Source organism: Antedon mediterranea, chromosome 3 (genome assembly GCF_964355755.1).
Source record: "Antedon mediterranea chromosome 3, ecAntMedi1.1, whole genome shotgun sequence".
Lineage (NCBI taxonomy): Eukaryota > Metazoa > Echinodermata > Crinoidea > Comatulida > Antedonidae > Antedon > Antedon mediterranea.
In genome coordinates, this window is record NC_092672.1 from 32667190 (window position 1) to 32688672 (window position 21483).

The window sequence follows — 21483 nt, forward strand, 5'->3', positions numbered from 1 at the left end:
CATGTAGTGTACAACCTACTGGGTATATCCATGTAAAAAAAATATTAAATTTCTACTGTTAACTATTTATTTTTGGGGTAAAACATCATTTTTTGGTCAAAAATGATTGCTAATTTTTAACCAAAAAATGATGTTTTATCCGCAAAAAAGTAGTTAACAGTAGAAATTTAATATTTATATACCCAGTGGGTCGTACACTACATTATTCAATCACTTTAATGTTGGTTCGGTGGGGTTTGCTATGGTTTTTTGGAGGTTTGCGGGGTTTAACAATCATTTTTGACCAAAAAATGATGTTTTACCCCAAAAATAAGTTGTTAACAGTAGAAATTTAATATTTTTTTTACATTGATATACCCAGTGGGTTGTACACTACATGATTCAATCACTTTTATGTTGGTTCGGTGGGGTTTGCTATGTTTTTTTGGAGGTTTGCGGGGGTTTGCGGGGTTTGCGGTGTTTAGCAATACCCCGCTTGAGCGGTACACGAGTTGGTCATGTTTATGGCAAAGGAGCTTATTTCGCAAGGTCAGCAAAGTATTCCAATAAGTTCGCTAAACAAGATAGTGCTGGTAAAAAGAGAATGTTTGTTGCAAGAGTTCTGGTTGGTAGCTACACAGTTGGTACAAAGGATACGTGCCGTCCCCCATATAAAGACCCCACAAATAAGGAAAAGGGGTCGTATAACTCTTGTGTTGATAATATAACTAATCCAAGTATTTTTGTAGTGTTTGATAACAATCAGGTTTATCCAGAATATCTGATCACATATACAGTTTCATCGGATTGTGAAACTTTTAATATGGCATCATACATGCAATTGTATTGTGGTAGCAGCCAAAATGTAGCAAGCATACCGATCAGTCGACCATCAAGTCTTGTTCCAACTGCTAGTCATCCATTGTCCAGTAACACAAATTCAGCAAGCAAGGTCAGTTCACCTACCACTCGATTTTCAAGACTTGCTTCAGGCGATAATTCATCTTTCAGTAGTCCAAGTTCAACCAGCCTACATACTATTCGGTCTTCACAAACTCCTTCAAGTACAAACCAAACCAACAGTAGCCAAAGTTCTATTGCAAATATCCCACATACTAGTCGGTTGTCAAGAAGGGCTTTAAGTACAATCAACCATCTAACAGTAGCAAAAGTTCTATTTGGAATATCCCAAGTTCTGTTGGGAATATCCCAAGTTCTATTGCAAATATCCCGCCTACTAGTCGGTTGTCAAGAAGTGCTTCAAGTACAAATCAACCATCTAACAGTAGCAAAAGTTCTATTTGGCATATCCCAAGTTCTGTTGGGAATATCCCAAGTTCTGTTGGGAATATCCCAAGTTCTATTGCAAATATCCCACCTACTAATCGGTTGTCAAGAAGTGCTTCAGGTACAAACCAACCATCTAACAGTAGCAAAAGTTCTATTAGGAATATCCCAAATTCTGTTGGGAATATCTCAAGTTTTATTGCAGATTTTCCGCCTACTAGTCGGTTGTCAAGAAGTGCTTCAGGTACAAACCAACCATCTAACACTAACAGTATCCCAAGTTATATTGGGAATATTCCAAGTTCTGTTGGGAATATCCCAAGTTCTATTGCAAATACCCCACCAACTAGTCGGTTGTCAAGAAGTGCTTCAAGTACAAATCAACCATCTAACAGTAGCAAAAGTTCTATTTGTAATATCCCAAGTTCTGTTGGGAATATCCCAAGTTCTATTGCAAATATCCCGCCTACTAGTCGGTTGTCAAGAAGTGTTTCAAGTACAAATCAACCATCTAACACTAACAGTATCCCAAGTTATATTGGGAATATCCCAACTTCTGTTGGGAATATCCCAAGTTCTGTTGGGAATATCCCCAGTTCTATTGCAAATATCCCACCTACTAATCGGTTCTCAAGAAGTGCTTCAAGTACAAACCAACCATCTAACAGTAGCAAAAGTTCTATTTGTAATATCCCAAGTTCTGTTGGGAATATCCCAAGTTCTATTGCAAATACCCCACCAACTAGTCGGTTGTCAAGAAGTGCTTCAAGTACAAATCAATCATCTAACAGTAGCCAAAGTTTTATTGGGAATATCCCAAGTTCTATTGCAAATATCCCACCTACTAGTCAGTTGTCAAGAAGTGCTTCAAGTACAAATCAACCATCTAACACACAAGACAGCAAACCAAATAACAACACAAGATGTATCTGTATGTAATATATTTTTTATTTGAACACACTCTGCTTGTTTAGCAGCTTTGATCGATCATTTAAGTTTGGTTTGTCTTTTGACATGTATACAATTAGCCTAGTTTTAGAACGTCTTATTATTCAGAAATACAAACAACTACAACGTGACTGATTGTTTGAAAAGATAAGTGTAAAGCACGCGCATAATTAATTTTCTTAATTTTTAAAATTAAATCGTATGACCATTTAGCTTGCTGGGCAAGTGTAACAATACATTAATATATTAATGTCTTAATCAATGGTATACCTCAATTAATGTTTTCAATATTTTACTGTTTTATTTATTATTCTTTTTTGCATGTATGGACAACCATTGATGCACGGATGACGGCATTTTTTTAAAGGAAAAAAATAGAAACATATTTTTGACTTTTGTAAAAATGATTTATTATATTCTCTCTGTATAAATACAAATATATTTGTATAAAAGTAGATTTTTTGTGTCTTACTTGGGTTCATCCCACTTTTATTGACATAAATACATATATATTGTACATTACATTTCTGTTGTACACATCACTTTATATGTTCTGATCCATTGTGTTTTTAAATTACGTTTACATATATCTTAGCTTATATACTTTAATATACTTTATTATTAACTATTTCTTATAAAAAAAACAGTAATCCATTAACATGTATATTTATCCTATTAACATTTGTTTTTAATCATGCATATTTGCTTTCTTTTTGAGTTTATCTTTTTCATTATTATCTTTTAACACTTAACTTTTTTATAGAGTTAAACATTTTGTGTTTAGAGTATTTAACTTTTTTTAAACCCATAATTTATTTTCCAACTAAATACATAATTTATTTTCCAACTAAATATATAATTTATGTTCAACATACATTTCAAGTAATTTTATTCCATTTACATATATTTTATCTTGTTTGTATCATGATGTATGATACAAAAGTAGATTTTAGTAAACAATGCATGTTAGGCGACTATATATTCTGTTTACCATCGATAGAAAATTAATAAATGTTGAATTTTAAAGAATTATGTGACCCAGAACATAATTATAAAAAGTATAATAAATAATATGTTTTAATATTAAATGATTTGATAAAGTTGCACAGTTGAATTGTCCTTTTTATCGTTGTTTACCATTAATTTTCAACACATTGTCAGGACTACATTGTTTGGTTCTTATTTGTTCATTTCAAGTACATAGGCCTTTGGACTTAAATACTAAAAACATAACTAAGACTATAACCTAAGATAACTACATATTTCGTCTTTCATAAGCAAAATTGTCTTAAACTATAAGAAAAGTTTGTGTTTGAAAACATAACTAACAGATAAACTAAAGATAAACATAAATAAATGTTAGTATAAACTTGTTTCTTAAACCTTCTTTAGAGTGTGTCCAACATACACTCCTACCTTTAGGCCCAAATCAAAATTGTTCATATCTTGAATAGCCTTCGATGCAGTATCATGGTCTTCGAAGCTTACAAAACCGAAGCCTCTGCTTTTTGAATTTTCATCATGCATCACTTTAGCACTGACGATTTTTCCATATTTATTAAACACTTTCAGTTGATCATCTGTAATATCAATGTTCAAGTGCTTGATATAAATGTTTCTGTAACTCTTTATCTTATCAGCCATGTTGGCATCTCTGGCTTTACTAGGAATCCAATGACCCACATACACTTTTTTGCCATTGAGCAACATGCCGTTGACTTTACTTACAGCCTTTGAGGCATCATCTTCTTTCTCAAATTGAATAAACCCATAGCCTTTTGACTCATTGTTATCATCACATTGAATCTTACAAGAAAAAATGTTACCAAATTCTGAAAATGTATCATACAGAGCTTTGCTATCAATTGACTTGTCCAGGTTTTTTAATGAAGACGTTTCCCGTGCCAGTACGACGTAAAGTTGGATTACGTTGAGAACCACATAATATGGATTGGGCGCCCTTTCATAGCATCAAAGTTCATTGTGTTTAGGGCTCTTTCTGCATCTGCGGCTTTTTGAAAATTTACATACGCGTAGCCAAGGGAACGTCTGGTGAAGGCATCACGACAAACGCGTATGGATAAAATGGGTCCAGCTGTTGAGAATTTTTCAAAAAGCATAGCTTCTGTAACTTCAGGATTCAAATCTTCAACATATAAAGAGGCAATACAGTAGTTGGACACTTCTTGCGCATTTATCATTTTGTTTTGTGGTTTTATTTCTGGTTTTGGCTTTTGAATATCTGACATAGTGGAATACAGTGAGGAACTTGTTGGTGATGCCAGTACTAAAGTAGTCGACAAAGTTACAGGATGCGTTGGTTTGATTTGTGGTTTTATTTCTGGTTTTTGCTTTGGAATATCTGACATAGTGGAATACAGTGAGGAACTTGTTGGTGATGCCAGTACTCTGTCCATGTTATAACTTGTTCTATTAGTAGTCGACAAAGTTACAGGATGCGTTGGTTTGATTTGTTGTTTTATTTCAGGTTTTGGCTTTTGAATATCTGATCTAGTGGAATACAGCGAGGAACTTGTTGGTGATGCCAGTATTCTGTCCATGTTATAACTTGTTCTATTAGTAGTCGACAAAGTTACAGGATGCGTTGGTTTGATTTGTGGTTTTATTTCTGGTTTTTGCTTTTGAATATCTGACATAGTGGAATACAGTGAGGAACTTGTTGGTGATACCAGTACTCTGTCCATGTTAAAACTTGTTCTATTAGTAGTCGACAAAGGTACAGGATGCGTTGGTTTGATTTGTGGTTTTATTTCTGGTTTTTGCTTTGGAATATCTGACATAGTGGAATACAGTGAGGAACTTGTTGGTGATGCCAGTACTCTGTCCATGTTATAACTTGTTCTATTAGTAGTCGACAAAGTTACAGGATGCGTTAGTTTGATTTGTGGTTTTATTTCTGGTTTTGGCTTTTGAATATCTGACATAGTGGAATATAGTGAGGAACTTGTTGGTGATGCCAGTACTCTGTCCATGTTATAACTTGTTCTATTAGTAGTCGACAAAGTTACAGGATGCGTTGGTTTGATTTGTGGTTTAATTTCTGGTTTTGGCTTTTGAATATCTGATCTAGTGGAAGACAGTGAGGAACTTGTTGGTGGTGCCAGTACTCTGTCCATGTTATAACTTGTTCTATTAGTAGTCGACAAAGTTACAGGATGCGTTGGTTTGATTTGTGGTTTTATTTCTGGTTTTTGCTTTGGAATATCTGACATAGTGGAATACAGTGAGGAACTTGTTGGTGGTGCCAGTACTCTGTCCATGTTATAAATTGTTCTATTAGTAGTCGACAAAGTTACAGGATGCGTTGGTTTGATTTGTTGTTTTATTTCTGGTTTTGGCTTTTGGATATCTGATCTAGTGGAATACAGTGAGGAACTTGTTGGTGATGCCAGTATTCTGTCCGTGTTATAACTTGTTCTATTAGTAGTCGAAACAGTTACAGGATGCGTTGGTTTGATTTGTGGTTTTATTTCTGGTTTTTGCTTTGGAATATCTGACATATTGGAATACAGTGAGGAACTTGTTGGTGATGCCAGTACTCTGTCCATGTTATAACTTGTTCTATTAGTAGTCGACAAAGTTACAGGATGCGTTGGTTTGCTTTGTGGTTTTATTTCTAGTTTTTGCTTTCGAATATCTGACATAGTGGAATACAGTGAGGAACTTGTTGGTGATGCCAGTACTCTGTCCATGTTATAACTTGTTCTATTAGTAGTCGACAAAGTTACAGGATGCGTTGTTTTGATTTGTGGTTTTATTTGTGTTTTTTGTTTTGGAATATTTGACATAGTGGAATACAGTGAGGAACTTGTTGGTGATGCCAGTACTCTGTCCATGTTATAACTTGTTCTATTAGTAGTCGACAAAGTTACAGGATGCGTTGGTTTGATTTGTGGTTTTATTTCTGGTTTTTGCTTTGGAATATCTGACATAGTGGAATACAGTGAGGAACTTGTTGGTGATGCCAGTACTCTGTCCATGTTATAACTTGTTCTATTAGTAGTCGACAAAGTTACAGGATGCGTTGGTTTGATTTGTGGTTTTATTTCTGGTTTTTGCTTTGGAATATCTGACATAGTGGAATACAGTGAGGAACTTGTTGGTGATGCCAGTACTCTGTCCATGTTATAACTTGTTCTATTAGTAGTCGACAAAGTTACAGAATGCGTTAGTTTGATTTGTGGTTTTATTTCTGGTTTTGGCTTTTGAATATCTGACATAGTGGAATACAGTGAGGAACTTGTTGGTGATGCCAGTACTCTGTCCATGTTATAACCTGTTCTATTAGTAGTCGACAAAGTTACAGGATGCGTTGGTTTGATTTGTGGTTTTATTTCTGGTTTTGGCTTTTGAATATCTGACATAGTGGAATGCAGTGAGGAACTTGTTGGTGGTGCCAGTACTCTGTCCATGTTATAACTTGTTCTATTAGTAGTCGACAAAGTTACAGGATGCATTGGTTTGATTTGTGGTTTTATTTCTGGTTTTTGCTTTGGAATATCTGACATAGTGGAATACAGTGAGGAACTTGTTGGTGATGCCAGTACTCTGTCCATGTTATAACTTGTTCTATTAGTAGTCGACAAAGTTAAAGGATGCGTTCGTTTGATTTTTTGTTTTATTTCTGGTTTTGGCTTTTGAATATCTGATCTAGTGGAATACAGTGAGGAACTTGTTGGTGATGCCAGTATTCTGTCCATGTTATAACTTGTTCTATTAGTAGTCGACAAAGTTACAGGATGCGTTGGTTTGATTTGTGGTTTTATTTCTGGTTTTTGCTTTGGAATATCTGACATAGTGGAATACAGTGAGGAACTTGTTGGTGATGCCAGTACTCTGTCCATGTTATAACTTGTTCTATTAGTAGTCGACAAAGTTACAGGATGCGTTGGTTTGCCTTGTGGTTTTATTTCTAGTTTTTGCTTTGGAGTATCTGACATAGTGGAATACAGTGAGGAACTCGTTGGTGATGCCAGTACTCTGTCCATGTTATAACTTGTTCTAGTAGTCGACAAAGTTACTGGATGCGTTGTTTTGATTTGTGGTTTTATTTGTGTTTTTTGCTTTGGAATATTTGACATAGTGGAATACAGTGAGGAACTTGTTGGTGATGCCAGTACTCTGTCCATGTTATAACTTGTTCTATTAGTAGTCGACAAAGTTACAGGATGCGTTGGTTTGATTTGTGGTTTTATTTCTGGTTTTTGCTTTGGAATATCTGACATAGTGGAATACAGTGAGAAACTTGTTGGTGATGCCAGTACTCTGTCCATGTTATAACTTGTTCTATTAGTAGCCGACAAAGTTACAGGATGTGTTGGTTTGCTTTGTGGTTTTATTTCTGGTTTTTGTGCTTTAACAACTGACCCAACGGAGGACATTGAGAAACGTGTTGGTGATGTCATATAGCCTTTGCTATTAGTACTCGACGTGGTTACAAGATGCGTTGTTTTGTTTTGTATTTTTATTTTTGGTTTTTGTGTTTTCAAAACTGACCCAACGGAGGACATCGAGGAACTTGTTGATGATGTTGTATAACTTTTGCTATTAGTATTCGACGTGGTTACAGGATAATAAGTTGTTTTACCTTCTGTTTTTTCTGATTTTTGCTTTTCAATACCTGATTGAATAGAATACGCCGAGGACGTTGTGGAACTCTTTATCTTATCAGCTATGATGGCATCTCTGGCTTTACGAGGAATCAAATGACCTACATACACTTGTTTGCCACTGAGCAACATGCCGTTGACTATACGTATAGCCTTTGAGGCATCATCGTCTTTCTCAAATCGGATAAACCCATAGCTTTTTGATTCATTGTTTTCATCACATAGAATCTTACAAGACAAAATGTTGCCAAATGCTGAAAATGTATCATACAGAGCTTTGTTATCAATTGACTTGTCCAAGTTCATAATGAAGACGTATTCCATGCCAGTACGTTGAGACCACGTAATACGGATTGGGCGCCTTTCGATAGTATCAAATTTCATTGTGTTTAGGGCTCTTTCTGCATCTGCGACTTTTTGAAAATTGACATGTGCGTAGCCAAGCGAACGTCTGGTGATGGCATCACGACAAACGCGTACGGATAAAATTGGTCCAGCTGTTGAGAATTTTTCAAAAAGCATAGCTTCTGTAACTTCAGGATTCAAATCTCCAACATATAAAGAGGCAATAGAGTAGTTGGACACTGCTTGCGCATCTATCATTTTGTTTTGTGGTTTTACCGTTTCAGGTTTTTGCTTTTGAATATCTGATCTAGTGGAATACATTGAGGAACTTGTTGGTGATGCCAATACTCTGTCCAGATTATAACCTTTGATGTTAGCAGTCGACGTGGTTACAGGATGGGAAGCTGTTTTTCGTTTTTCTGCTTCAATACGTGGCCCAACAGAATACTTTGTAGAGCTCAACGGTGATGCCAGTACTCTCTCCATGTCATACTCTTTGATATTAACAGTCGACGTGGTTACAGGATGGGAAGCGGCTTTTCTTTGTGTTTTTAGTATTGTTGGTTTTTTTTCAATGGAATACACAGAGGAACTTGTTGGTGATGCCAGTGTTCTTTTCCAATTAGCAGTCAACATGGCTAGAGGACGGTCTTTTTGTCCACCTGGCTGCTGTAGGCCTACTGTGTTCAACTTATATGTTCTGGAATTTTCTTTTGATTCAAGTGAAACCCTATCATAACGATCATTGCTTTCAGAAGGGATCACATAACTACTGAATGGTTGCCTTGCAGAAATATTATATTGCTGACTTTTGTGGATGGGAATTCTCCAATCTCTAGGAGGCTGCGATAGTGTAGGTGATGTGAGCACATTTGTCTTCTGAGGAATGTAGTTCTGGGTTTGGTTAGGTAGTATCGCTTGTTTTGCACCCAGAAAATTGCCTGAATAATATAAAGCAGAATACTGATTTGTATAGCTGAAATTTCTCCCATCACTGCATGGTGAAACAGGAGGTATCTGATGAGTCTTTCGCCATAACATACATTTTACTCGTAGATTACGCTGTGAACTAAATTTAAAATATTTGGATAACTCTTCTGTATGCCATGACTGTTCTGTGTTGGGCAACCGGTATGAATTTTCTTCACCTCGATCAATGCTGTAAACGTTAACAAATTGTGCCTGTCGAGCAACAGAACTAAAAAATTCCGTATTACCTCCTTTTGAATTTTCTAAATAGAAAATAAAGGCACCTGGTTTAGCTTGGTTTAGAAGTCTTAGGAGTGTCTGTTGTGAATTCGGTAGTGCCTTTATAGCAGATATAAACTTACTACATGTAATCAGATCTGCACTAGCTATGGCTTTTACATGTTCATTGGAAATATATCCTGTAATACCGACTTCAAAGTGAAGATAGCCAACTGATATGCTAGATTTTCCACCTAGACTTGATAATAAACAATTAAATGCAATTTTCCAATTGGGATGTCGATCAAAAACAGTTGCACAAATCATAACTTCTGTATAACCGTTACTATTGAGAAACATCTTAACACCAAACAAGTCTGTTCCAGGTCCTCCACCCAAAGCGCAGACATTAAGACAGCTACGAAGTGAAGTAGGCCCCAATAGTGTGTCCAAGTATCCCTTGTGATAGAATTGTTGTAGGCTGTTGGTAATACCATGACATAACACGGGGAAATAGAGGAAAACGTAACATGCTTGGTAAGCAGGATCGTCAAAATCAACATCTCCACGACCATATTTGAGAGACGATCCTGTGTATGAGTTATAAAGTTGTACAATGCAACTAGCCAGTTGATCACGACTTTTGTTGGTATACCTTAAAATATCGCGTACTCCATCGTTCGTGAGAAGCAGAACAGGTTTGCCTAGAGGCCAAGTCTGGTAATTATCCATTCTTTAAGTGGTAGGCCTATTATGTAATAAGCTTGGTACTGGTTCATGAAAGATGTGTAATAATATGATGAATAACTAACGTTTAGAAAAACATATTATTTTTCAATATTCGGAATTTCCAAATTTTATTTAATAATATCAAATCTGGAATTTCCAAACATTCGTCATATTGATTTTGGTATTGATTTTTGGAAGTCTTAGCAACAAGTTAGCCATTCATGTGATCATTAAAAATGATTCACTAAAAAACTAAACAATTATTCACTAAAATGATCCATATGACGCGATCGATACTAGCAGACAAATCGGCAGTAAACATTTAGAATTTAAAGGCTGCTTAAAAAAAACATTACAAGTAAAAAGAATTGTAAATGACAAAATGGGTTAGTTCTTAGAATTATATTATATTGATCATGTGACTGTCCTTTTCAAAAGGTAGGTATGATTCTGATTGGTTGATCTCCATAAAACGAAACAATAAATACACACAATGTATGATTATATAGCTACAGACCAAAGAGTATAGAAGCTTCGATTTCAATGGTCGTGTTTATACAACACCCTAAATTTGAACACGGCTTAAATTTTTAGCGTGTTGTTCGGACCGAGGTCAACCCACCTTAACGTTTGCTGTTATACTAGAAATCACGATACCGTGTTGTACCGGAAGTTTCATCAACACGCAGTGCATGCTAGTATAAAAGGTCAAATCGTTGATCGCTTGAATTGAATTGTTGGCTGGGTTGTTGTCAACAAATCATCGTCGCCTCCTCGCTGTCCGATGTATTCGCGCGGTTTTTACCATTTTCATTATTGTATTCGTTCACGTTTGCATTGTTGTTTATTTTGTTGTCGGTTCATTTAAATTAATAAAAGTTATTTTAAGGGTTTCATTGTTTCATCTATACACTATGGAAGAAGATGCCATTTTTGCGATGTTATTTTTTATTCTGTTTGGAGTGGGAAACGATAGTCTATAGAGGCCTACTACCACTACGAGTTGGCCCTACCAGGCTAGGCGTAAGACGTGGTAGGATATGGAACGCCGTTTACGCAACATTTCGATGATATGAATTTTATGACGCGATATGTGAATGAAATGCATCGATATGAATTGAATGGCGTGATATATGAATGAAATGTTTTGAATTGAATGCTTTGAATTGAATGTTTTGAATGAAATGTTTTGAATGAAATGTTTTGAATTGAATGTTTTGAATAAAATGTTTTGAATGAAATGTTTTGAATGAAATGTTTTGAATGAAATGTTTTGAATGAAATGTTTTGAATGAAATGTTTGAATTGAATTGAAAAGTCAAACTATTGGCGGCGTATGTCATTCCCGCTCGCGATTTTTTTTCAACCTCTTAATAGGCCTAAGCATGGGTACCCTCATCTCCTTTCAACGCTGTCATCAATATGAATCCTTTACAGAGACTCCCTAACAGACCTGAAACATTGGAATACATATTTCCGAACCCAGGTCTGTTAGGATTCTCTGTAAAGGCAGCGTGGAAGAAAGGAGATGAGGGTACCCAGGCTTAGGCCTAAGAGGTTGAGAAAATAATCGCGAGCGAGAATGACATACGCCACCAATAGTTTGACTTTTCAATTCAATTCAAACATTTCATTCAAAACATTTCATTCAAAACATTTCATTTAAAACATTTCATTCAAAACATTTCATTCAAAACATTTCATTCAAAACATTTCATTCAAAACATTTCATTCAAAACATTTCATTCAAAATATTCAATTCAAAGCATTCAATTCAAAACATTTCATTCATATATCGCACCATTTAATTCATATCGATGCATTTCATTCACATATCGCTTCATAAAATTCATATCATCGAAATGTTGCGTAAACGGCGTTCCATAGTAGGAGGATGATTGCTGGCAGCGAAGCAGCAATAAATGGGCCCAATCTTGTTAGACGTCGCATGACATGATTGATATTACGACCTGTTTTAACGAGAGGTCAAAATATACCCTGAGGACACTTCCAACACGGTAACGGCGACCGGGAATCCACCAAATTTTAGGATTCAGCCAAGTAGCCTTTTTTGCAATTAAAATCTCATTACACGGAATCTCTTTGTTTTTATACAACACACTTCTCGTAGGCGTGTAGAATATGCGTGTAATAGCGTGTTGTATAAACGCGCCCAATGACAAATCGATTGATGTCGTCTGTCGTCATCCGGACTAAGGCTATCAAATAGCATTGCCTGGACCAGAGAAGGTTATCAAATAGCCTTGCCTGGACCAGGGACGACTATTAAATAGCCTTGCCTGGACCAGGGAATTGTGAAATGTGTAATTACACTCTTCCCTGTCTGGACCTATAGAAACCATCAAAACTGTGCAGAGGTGGGGAGCGAGGAAACACCTCGCTATATCCGCCGTGCACACAGTGAATACATGACGTAGTATGGAATGGCTAGACAAGATATTGATTTGAACTCAAATAGGCCTACTTATAAATCAGCATAGAATAAATAAAAGGCCGACTATTCAAGGCTACGCTTCACTTGAAGCCGAGGGGTGTACCCTTTCAACGTTTAGAATAAACATCGCCCAGTTCTAAAGCAATCTTTTGAACCATATACAGTGTGTGGTTAGGCCTATTATAGTTTTCTTTTATGATTTGAATACTGCAATTGAAAACTTTTAGGGGAATTCTTCTACAAAATCTATTAACACGATGAGTTTTCTTCTTCATCACTGTCAATGGAGTCGCACTATAATCATCTCAATCAAAGAGAGGGTTCCGTGTTCGAATCTCGGTTGGATGGCTTTATCTCATTTTCACAGATTTCCTCGTCTTTACCTTTTCACTAATTAATTTTCAGTATATTTGTGTATGTTTGTAATGCCTGTACATTTTTACTTATAATGTATAGGCCTAATCTACCGATTCTTATCTGAATCATGCATATTTAAATATTTACTTAACATAATATTATTAAATATATTTGTTCTTTCACTTATACTGTACATTTAATATTAAAACACTCAAAGTTCAAAACCTATATGATTTTTCATACACTAGTAAATTACATAGAAAAGTAAAATTGTACAATTTCGTGATACATTTATATATATAATATAATAATTAACTTGGTACAAATACAAATTTTAACTAAAGAGGAGCACAGCTGACATTTCGGGGTGCCTCCCATCCCATTTTCGTGTACAGTCATTTTTAATATCTGCTACGCAATTTCTTTGATGAATGATGCCGCATTATTTAAAATAAATCAAGTTACAGCAAAATACATGGGCATGTGGTGGAACGGTGTTGAGATTCTGTTCTTTGACTTCTTTGTGATTCTGCTCTTTGGTGACTTCGATCTTCTTGACTCTGATCTGAATCTGAATCTAGATAACATGTCACATAATGGTTAGGTAATTGTCTTTGCTCTTGCAGTTGTTGTATTTGAGCTTGCAGTTGTTGTTGGCTTTGAGCTTGCAGTTGTTGTTGTCTTTGCGCTTGCAGTTGTTGTTGTCTTTGCGCTTGCAGTTGTTGTTGTCTTTGTTTTTGCAGTTGTTGTTGTCTTTGAGCTTGCATTTGTTGTTGTCTTTGAGCTTGCAGCTGTTGTTGTCTTTGAGCTTGCAATTGTTGTTGTCTTTGAGCTTGCAGTTGTTGTTGTCTTTGAGCTTGCAATTGTTGTTGTCTTTGAGCTTGCAGTTGTTGTTGTCTTTGAGCTTGTAGTTTTTGTTGTCTTTGCGATTGCAGTTTTTCTCTCTGTGCTTGTAACTGTTGTTGTCTTTGCGCTTTCAATCTGGTTTCTCTTTGCGCTTCATAGTTTGTTGAAGCAATCGGTACACTATCATAGAATCGACCACTGTTTTCTGTTATTGTAACAACATGATGGTCAGATGTTTGCCTTCTAGATTTTGATATCGATGACTCATGTCCATGTCCTGTATAGTTTAAATTTCTCGCATCACTGCGTGATGAATAGTTTGCAGTAGGCATCTGTCCAATCTTTCGCCATAACATACATTTTATTCGTAGATTACGCTGTGAACTGAAGTCAAACAATTGGGACAACTCTTTTATCTGCCAAGATTGTTCTGCCATGGGCAGCTGATACGGATTATCCTCACCTCGATCAATAGTAGCAACCTCAACAAAGTTTGCCTGCCTAGCAACAGAACTAAAAAACTCTGTATTACCACCTTTTGAATTTTCCAAATAGAATAAGTAGGCACCTGATTTAGCATGGCTTAGTAAATCTTTAAGTGTATGTCGTGCATTTCGTAGTACTCGTATAGCTGATATAAACTTGCTACATGTGATCAGATCTGCTTTGGCTATGGCTTTAAGATGTTCAGATGCAACACGTCTACTAATGGCTTCAAAATGAAGATAATCAGCTGATAACTGTGGTTGCTGATCTAGGCTTGCTAGTAAGCATTCAAAAGCAACATCCCAGCTGGAATGTCTATCAAGAACAGTCGCAGTAATCCGAATATCTTCATAACCTCTACTGTTGAGAAACATCCTGACACCAAACAAGTCTGTACCGGGTCCTCCGCCCAAAGCGCAGATATTAAGACAGCCGCGGATTGAAACTCTTTCTAATAGCATGTTTAAATGCATGTCAACGTAGAATTGCTGTAGACTGTCGAAGATACCATAGCATAAGGCGGGAAAATAGAGAAACACATAACAGGCTTGGTACGCAGGATCGTCAAAATCTACATCTCCGTCACCTTGATAAAGCGATGAGGGTTTATAACAGTCGACAAGTTCCTGCATGCATTCGGTCAGTTCGTCATGCCTGTCGGTGTACAGTAATATTCTATGGACCCCTTGCTTCATGAGAAGCAGAACAGGTTGTCCAAATCTTTCCATCTGATGTGCTCCGGGTGAAAGTGTTAATATGAGTAAAATGAAATAACAGTAAATATAGTAGTAGATCTGGTAAGTCCAAATAACCCTGCAGCCTACACGAGACCTTTCGACCGAAGTAACTTTAGTAGCTGTAGGTCTATCTATAAAAATCTAAGATAATTTCGAACAGATTGCGGGAACTGAGAACAAATTTCCTCAAGTAGAAGGCCTAGCGTCTATACAATTTCGATCATTAACTATGTTTTGCTACAGGACGCGAGAACTTGGAATTTCCATAATTCACACATATGGTGACCGTTTTAACTACAAACAACACTAAACTATAGATTTTCTACGATTTGCTGCCAGATGAAGCATAACGTATTCAATGACTATCGTATGTTATTATTATTAGACAAAGGTAGTAATCCATAGAGCACGAGAGGCACATTTGTGTGCGTCACGTCGTGGCTGTAGTGGTGATGGTATGGTGGTTGATTGAAATTTAGTTTAATTGATTACTAATTGATGACAATAATTAATTGTAGCATACATCACCTTTTGTTGATGTTGATAGACGATGGTCGTGATTGGTGTTGTAATGTTTTGCGTCGCACAACTTTGACTTGACTATGAGCATATTGTATATGATCTTTGACTTAACTTTGGACATTTATTTCAAGACAATACACAGCATCGAATGAAATGTAACATCACAATAATGATAAATAATTAATATTCTCATCTTTAAGTTGTCATTGTTTCAATCAATCTGTTGCTCTTTTTTTTCATTTTAGGAAGAATGCGTTGATACCTTCAAGAATGAAGTTTGATTGATAAAATACTAAGTTATAAACATTTTAAACTGTTACCGAAACCCAAACTGGGTGGTCGACTGTGATAACTCTTACCTATACAGTATGACTGCTACTTCAACGTGTGGTTAAATCTAAATATCAATATTAAATATGAAGTATACATATACATGGGAATGAGAACAATGTCCAAATGAGTATCTATTATGTAAAAACATTCAAAACGTTCAAGTTAATTAACTGTATTCATTGCTCAACATTCTGGTGATTGGAATATATTGTTGGTACCGCTGTAATACTGTAGTTTGGTCTCCGTTCCTACCAAACAGAACCATGTGGTGTGGTTACCTTACTAAATTCAGATATACCTAACATATTGGAATATATTGGTATCACTGCAGGACTGCAACAATTATCACAATCTTAGACACAAATATGCAATGAATGTACCTTTCTCAAGACTAACTTGCGGCGAACACTTTATTCATATAAATAGACCTAAACTTTGGAATTATTTCTGTAATCAAATTCCAAGCATGGTGCATAAGCATGGCAAAAGTTTAAAAAGGTCCATTAAAGAATATCTTTTATTAAATTATACCTCAGATAGTAATCTAATTAATTAAGATACTATATTCTTTTTTATATATATATATAATGTACCGCTTAATTAAGACTAGCCTAAGTATTATTATTATTTGTATAATGTAAAGAGGGACTACATCGGGCCTTTTGTAGTCTTTCGACTATATATATATTATATGCCAACCATTGTTAATGTTATGATATAATATTTTTGGTCAATAAATGTTTCTTGAATTGAATTGAATTGACTATGATGGGTGTCAATACTATAGTCCGGTGGCAGGAAGTGGGATATCACCACCCGAAAGGGGACAAATTGCCATCCAACTTTTCTAGACCAGAATTTTCCGTAGATTACGAATATGGAAGGTAATCGATCAGGATAGGAAGCGTTTTCGAGATATAAGGGGTCAAATTTCAAAATTGATCAATATAAAAACATGCTATATCTCTGGAAATTCTGGACCTAGTGAGATAATTTTGGTGTCAAATTGTTCACAATGTATATGTTTATATTAGCTCTAACAGAACTTTCTTTGTAAAATTGACCGGAAACCCCATTTTTAGCAATTTTGACCTTTGACTTCTTTTTGCTATATCTAAGTAACGGCAGGTCGGAGAGAATTAAAAATAGGAGCAAATTGTTCCCAAGATATGCATTTATATTCAGTGTAACAGATGATATTGCTTGAAAATGACCGGAAGTGTGGTTATTAACCTTTGACATAATTGAATAAGGTTATAAAAACATAAATTAATAAATATTTGTCGTAAGGAGTCAATTTTGGTATCAAATTGTTCACAATATATATGTTTATACTTGCCATAATGCAATATTTTTTTTCAAAAACTGACTGAGACACTATTTTTCTGTAATTTTAACCTTTGACCTGTTTTTCTCATCTAAATAACGACATGGCATAGAGATTTCTAACGGCAAATTGTTTATAATAGATATTTTTATTCAATCTAATAGATTATACTGCTTGAAAAATACAAGTATGATTATTGCTTTGAAATCCTGTACATAAGAGCCTATCGGGCGGATTTAATGCGAGGTGTGGAAGGGGAATACTACTAATATACAGTACAATGTCTTTCAGAAACATTTAAGCAATTTCAATCAGGTATACATGTATCTCCAATAAACGGAATTTACGGTTCATAGAGAAGTTACCCATGGTTCATTTTTGGCAAATCCATATGGGTTCCTTTTAAAAGGATTGAGGGTGCACAGACAGGCTTTTCCTATGGCTTAATATTGGAACCTACAGTTTTAGTTACCCGATATATTTCTAACACAGTAACTTATGTAGCGAAATGCATTGATCCGATACAGGGGCCAAATGTAGAACTGAACATACAGTAGAGAAGGGTCTAAATAGATGACCTGCTGTTGTTTCATTTTAGGCAAAATCCAAATGGGTTCCTTAAGGATCGAGAGTGCATAGGCAGCTTTATTCCATGTGCCTGTCTATATAAACCCACATTGTCACTCCTTATCCATTATGGGGCTTAATGTCCATCCATGGAGAACGACCGGCCCTTGGGTTAATTTGGGCAAATCCATAAAATGTTCCTTATGGATGATCGAGGGTGCACAGGGATATTTATTATATCTCTATGAACCCACATTTTCACCCCACATACAGTATTTCCAATATAGGGTCTTTTGTATACCCACATAGAGAACCCCGAAAGGTCCATGAAGGACCGGCCCTTGGGTTCATTTGGGCAAATCCATAAATGTTATTTAAAGATTGAGGGTGAACATTTTAGTTTTATTCCATAGTTCATCTATGAACTATTCACCCCATATTAATTTCTAATACAGGGCCTTATGTAGCACACCACATAGAGATCCGAAAAGGGTCCTTAGAGGGTTCATTCGGGCAAATCCATATGGGTTATTTTAGAATCTTTTATGTACAGGAAACTCTTTCCTGTATGGGCCAAACTATCTGTGGCTATATAAAAATTGTGGTCTGTCTGTGTAATGATTTGTGGATTGAGTTTGGCCACCTGGATCTGCCTATGCCCTATCCTGTACGAATTGGTATTCTCTGGTTCTGATGAATAGTAGTTTGTTTGTTTGTTTGTTTTATCTTTATACTGGGTGACCTCTTCAGTCAAAGACTGATCTCCCAGAGGGCCCAGTTGGTGATCAGTGGCTGTGATGTACTAGTACACCGGGGTGCGATTTTTTTTTTCGTACATAAGTTGGGGACCCCATCGTGAAACGTCACAAAATAAACATGAATAATTCATCAGTTAAATTTTCTTGTTCCGTGTGCACCCAAGCGTATAGCAACAAGAAGTGATTACACAAGTGCGGTACGATTCTAGGCCTATCTCCGCTGATTTCATAATAGAATAGCGGAGTTTTGTGTGTCTCTAAACCCCTGTATATTCTAGTAGTAGCTGTGTGGGTGTGTGTGACTTGTGTCTTTGGGCTATGTCCAATTACTACTTAGTTTAATGTTTTGCCTAGCTGTCGATTAGCCTCGACACATTTTGCATAGTGGACGTGTGTGTGAAGAAGAGTGCGCGAAGGCAATCACGTGAATTGACCTAGAATCCTATACTAGTCCTATTATTGTAGAAAGAATCGTATCGCAGTTGTTGTTCCGTGTGCACCCAAGCGTTCTTGGACATAGCCCAAAGAAAGCTTAGACCCACAAGAATAAAGAATGTGTATAATTTGTGTACTGTATTTTTTAAATTCTGCTATCAATTATCAAACAATATGCAATGTACTCAAAGGAACTTTAAAAATGCGCGTATATGAACACATGAGATGGGAAGATTTGACCCACGAGAATAAAAAAATGTATTTTTGTGTAATGTTTATTGTTTAATTTTGCTGACTTATTACTCGGATTGTGTCATACCAAAGATAGTGTAACTATCTTTGGTCATACCTAACACACACACACACACGTCACACACATCCACACAGCTACTACTAGAATAGACATGGGTTTAGAGACTAATAATTAGGCCTAATAGTATCAATAGAAACTATAATTTTAACAGGTAATTCTTTAGTAATAAATTATATTAAAAAACACCATAAACTAAAGGCCGATTATTTCGACAATCCACACAAAACGCCGCTATTCTTCAACAGCGGAGATAGGCCTAGAATCGTACCGCACTTGTGTAATCACTTCTTGTTGCTATACGCTTGGGTGCACACGGAACAAGAAAATTTAACTGATGAATTATTCATGTTTATTTTGTGACGTTTCATGAGGGGGTCCCCAACTTATGTACGAAAAAAAAAATCGCCACCGGGGTAACCCCCTACTCGTCTCGAAAGATGTACTAGGTTCTTTAAAGTGCACACGAGCAAGTTGTGTACACTGGACCTACGGTTTATAGTCCTTATCCAAGAAGACTCGTTCTACCACCAGAACCATGGAGTGAGTGAGCCTCGAACCCCTGCCGATGTTATGGCTACGTGATTACGGTTCCACTGTCTTAACCGCTCGGCCACTCACTCATATAATATATAATAATTTATTTTCCAAAAAACGAATATTGTAGCCCTAATAAATGCAACAACTGTATAGTGGCAAATCATTGAAGGTCAGCGTTACATTTTAACATCATAACATTTTAACCGTCATAATATTAATAATATTAATAATTTTATTATTTATTTTACAGTATTATATGAATACATTTAAAATATTGCGCACTAGAAAAAATATAAAAATACCATAACTTTTGACCTTTGACCTATGTCAACTTGTGTAATGATAAATGTGCTCTTTTGATTGTGTATGAATGATAGATGTCTTAACAGAATGATAAAACATAACATTTTGTCTTAAATGTTAGTTTTTATTTGGGTTTATATGCAAATTGTGTGATTGGTCAATATTGACATTTGACCTTTAATTGAAAAGTATTTGTTTTATAAGGCGACTGAATAGATACCTATAACCATACAAATGCATTAAAAGACCAAATTGAACTTCAATAAATTGGTTATAATACATATGTATATAATACATTGTTATAATTGGTCAATTTTTAACTTTGACCCTTATCTCTTCCTATTCGCTTCCTATCCTGATCAAAGTCTGATTCGATTAAATATTATAATTATATTAATCAAAATTATAATGAAATAACATAACTTTACTAATCAAATAATTTTATTACTTGTAAAACCATCAATATCATAGTTTGGACAACTTTGCATTTATTTGTTAACTAATACGTGTATTAAAATGTTGACCTTTGACCTTATGTCCACTGATGAAATTGACCTTATGTCAACTGATGAAATGATGTATTCGCTCTTTTACATTGCGTATGATTGATTAACAGGATGAGAAAACATCCAATTTTTATTAAATATAAGTTTTTATTTGGTTTTATAGGTACGTTCTATGATTGGTCAATATTGACATTTGACCCTTAATTACAAAGGATTTTTGTTTTCATAAGGTGATTGAATAGACACTTATAATCATAAAAATGTAATAAAAGACCAAATTGTGCTTCAATAAATTTGTTATAATACATATAGCCTACATAATACATTGTTGTAATTGGTCATTTTTGAACTTTGACCCCTTATATCTCGAAAACGCTTCCTATCCTGATCGATTACCTTCCATATTCGTAATCTACGGAAAATTCTGGTCTAGAAAAGTTGGATGGCAATTTGTCCCCTTTCGGGTGGTGATTCCCCCCTCCTGCCACCGGACTACTATGACCTAAATAGAATACAGAGAGGAACCTGTTGTTAATGTCATGTAGCAGAATGGTAAGTTGTTTTAAAATTGTGGTTTCATCATTTTTTGTATTTTTGCTCCAATACCTGACCTAGTGTAGTGGACTTGAGGAACTTGTTGGTGATGGCAGTACCTTTGCTATTAGACGACCTGATGATGCTTTGTTTTGTTTTGCTTTGCTTAGTCGTTTTAGTATTTCTGGTCTTTGTGCACATGGCGTATGTCGAATACTTTAAAGATGTCGCATACATTGAGTGATGCTACTCAAGTACTCTGTTCGACGTTGTTACTGGATGGAAAGTTGTGTAGTAACTTTTTTTTTTGTCTTATGTAGGATCGACCCACTTTTATTTCTTCATCAATAAAATGTTCGTT

General features: G+C 35.7%; 2 protein-coding genes across 2 annotated transcripts; both read right to left on the bottom strand.

The window, feature by feature from the left end:
* Positions 1-3591: 3591 nt before the first annotated feature.
* On the bottom strand, positions 3592-4432 carry LOC140044315 (polyadenylate-binding protein 1-B-like). The gene is given in 3 exon segments (XM_072088793.1): positions 3592-4098; positions 4100-4150; positions 4152-4432. Coding segments are annotated over 3 exon segments (822 nt in total). The 5' UTR covers positions 4416-4432.
* An 8831-nt stretch (positions 4433-13263) lies between these two features.
* Positions 13264-14122, bottom strand: LOC140045257 (uncharacterized). Its single transcript, XM_072090087.1, has one exon. The coding sequence runs from the start codon at positions 14118-14120 to the stop codon at positions 13380-13382; it is 741 nt and encodes a 246-aa protein (XP_071946188.1). The 5' UTR covers positions 14121-14122; the 3' UTR covers positions 13264-13379.
* Between the last annotated feature and the right edge of the window lie 7361 nt (positions 14123-21483).

Excerpts from the sequence above, each read along its gene's own strand:
- LOC140045257 (XM_072090087.1), bottom strand. The coding sequence starts at position 14,120 with ATGTTATGGCGAAAGATTGGACAGATGCCTACTGCAAACTATTCATCA.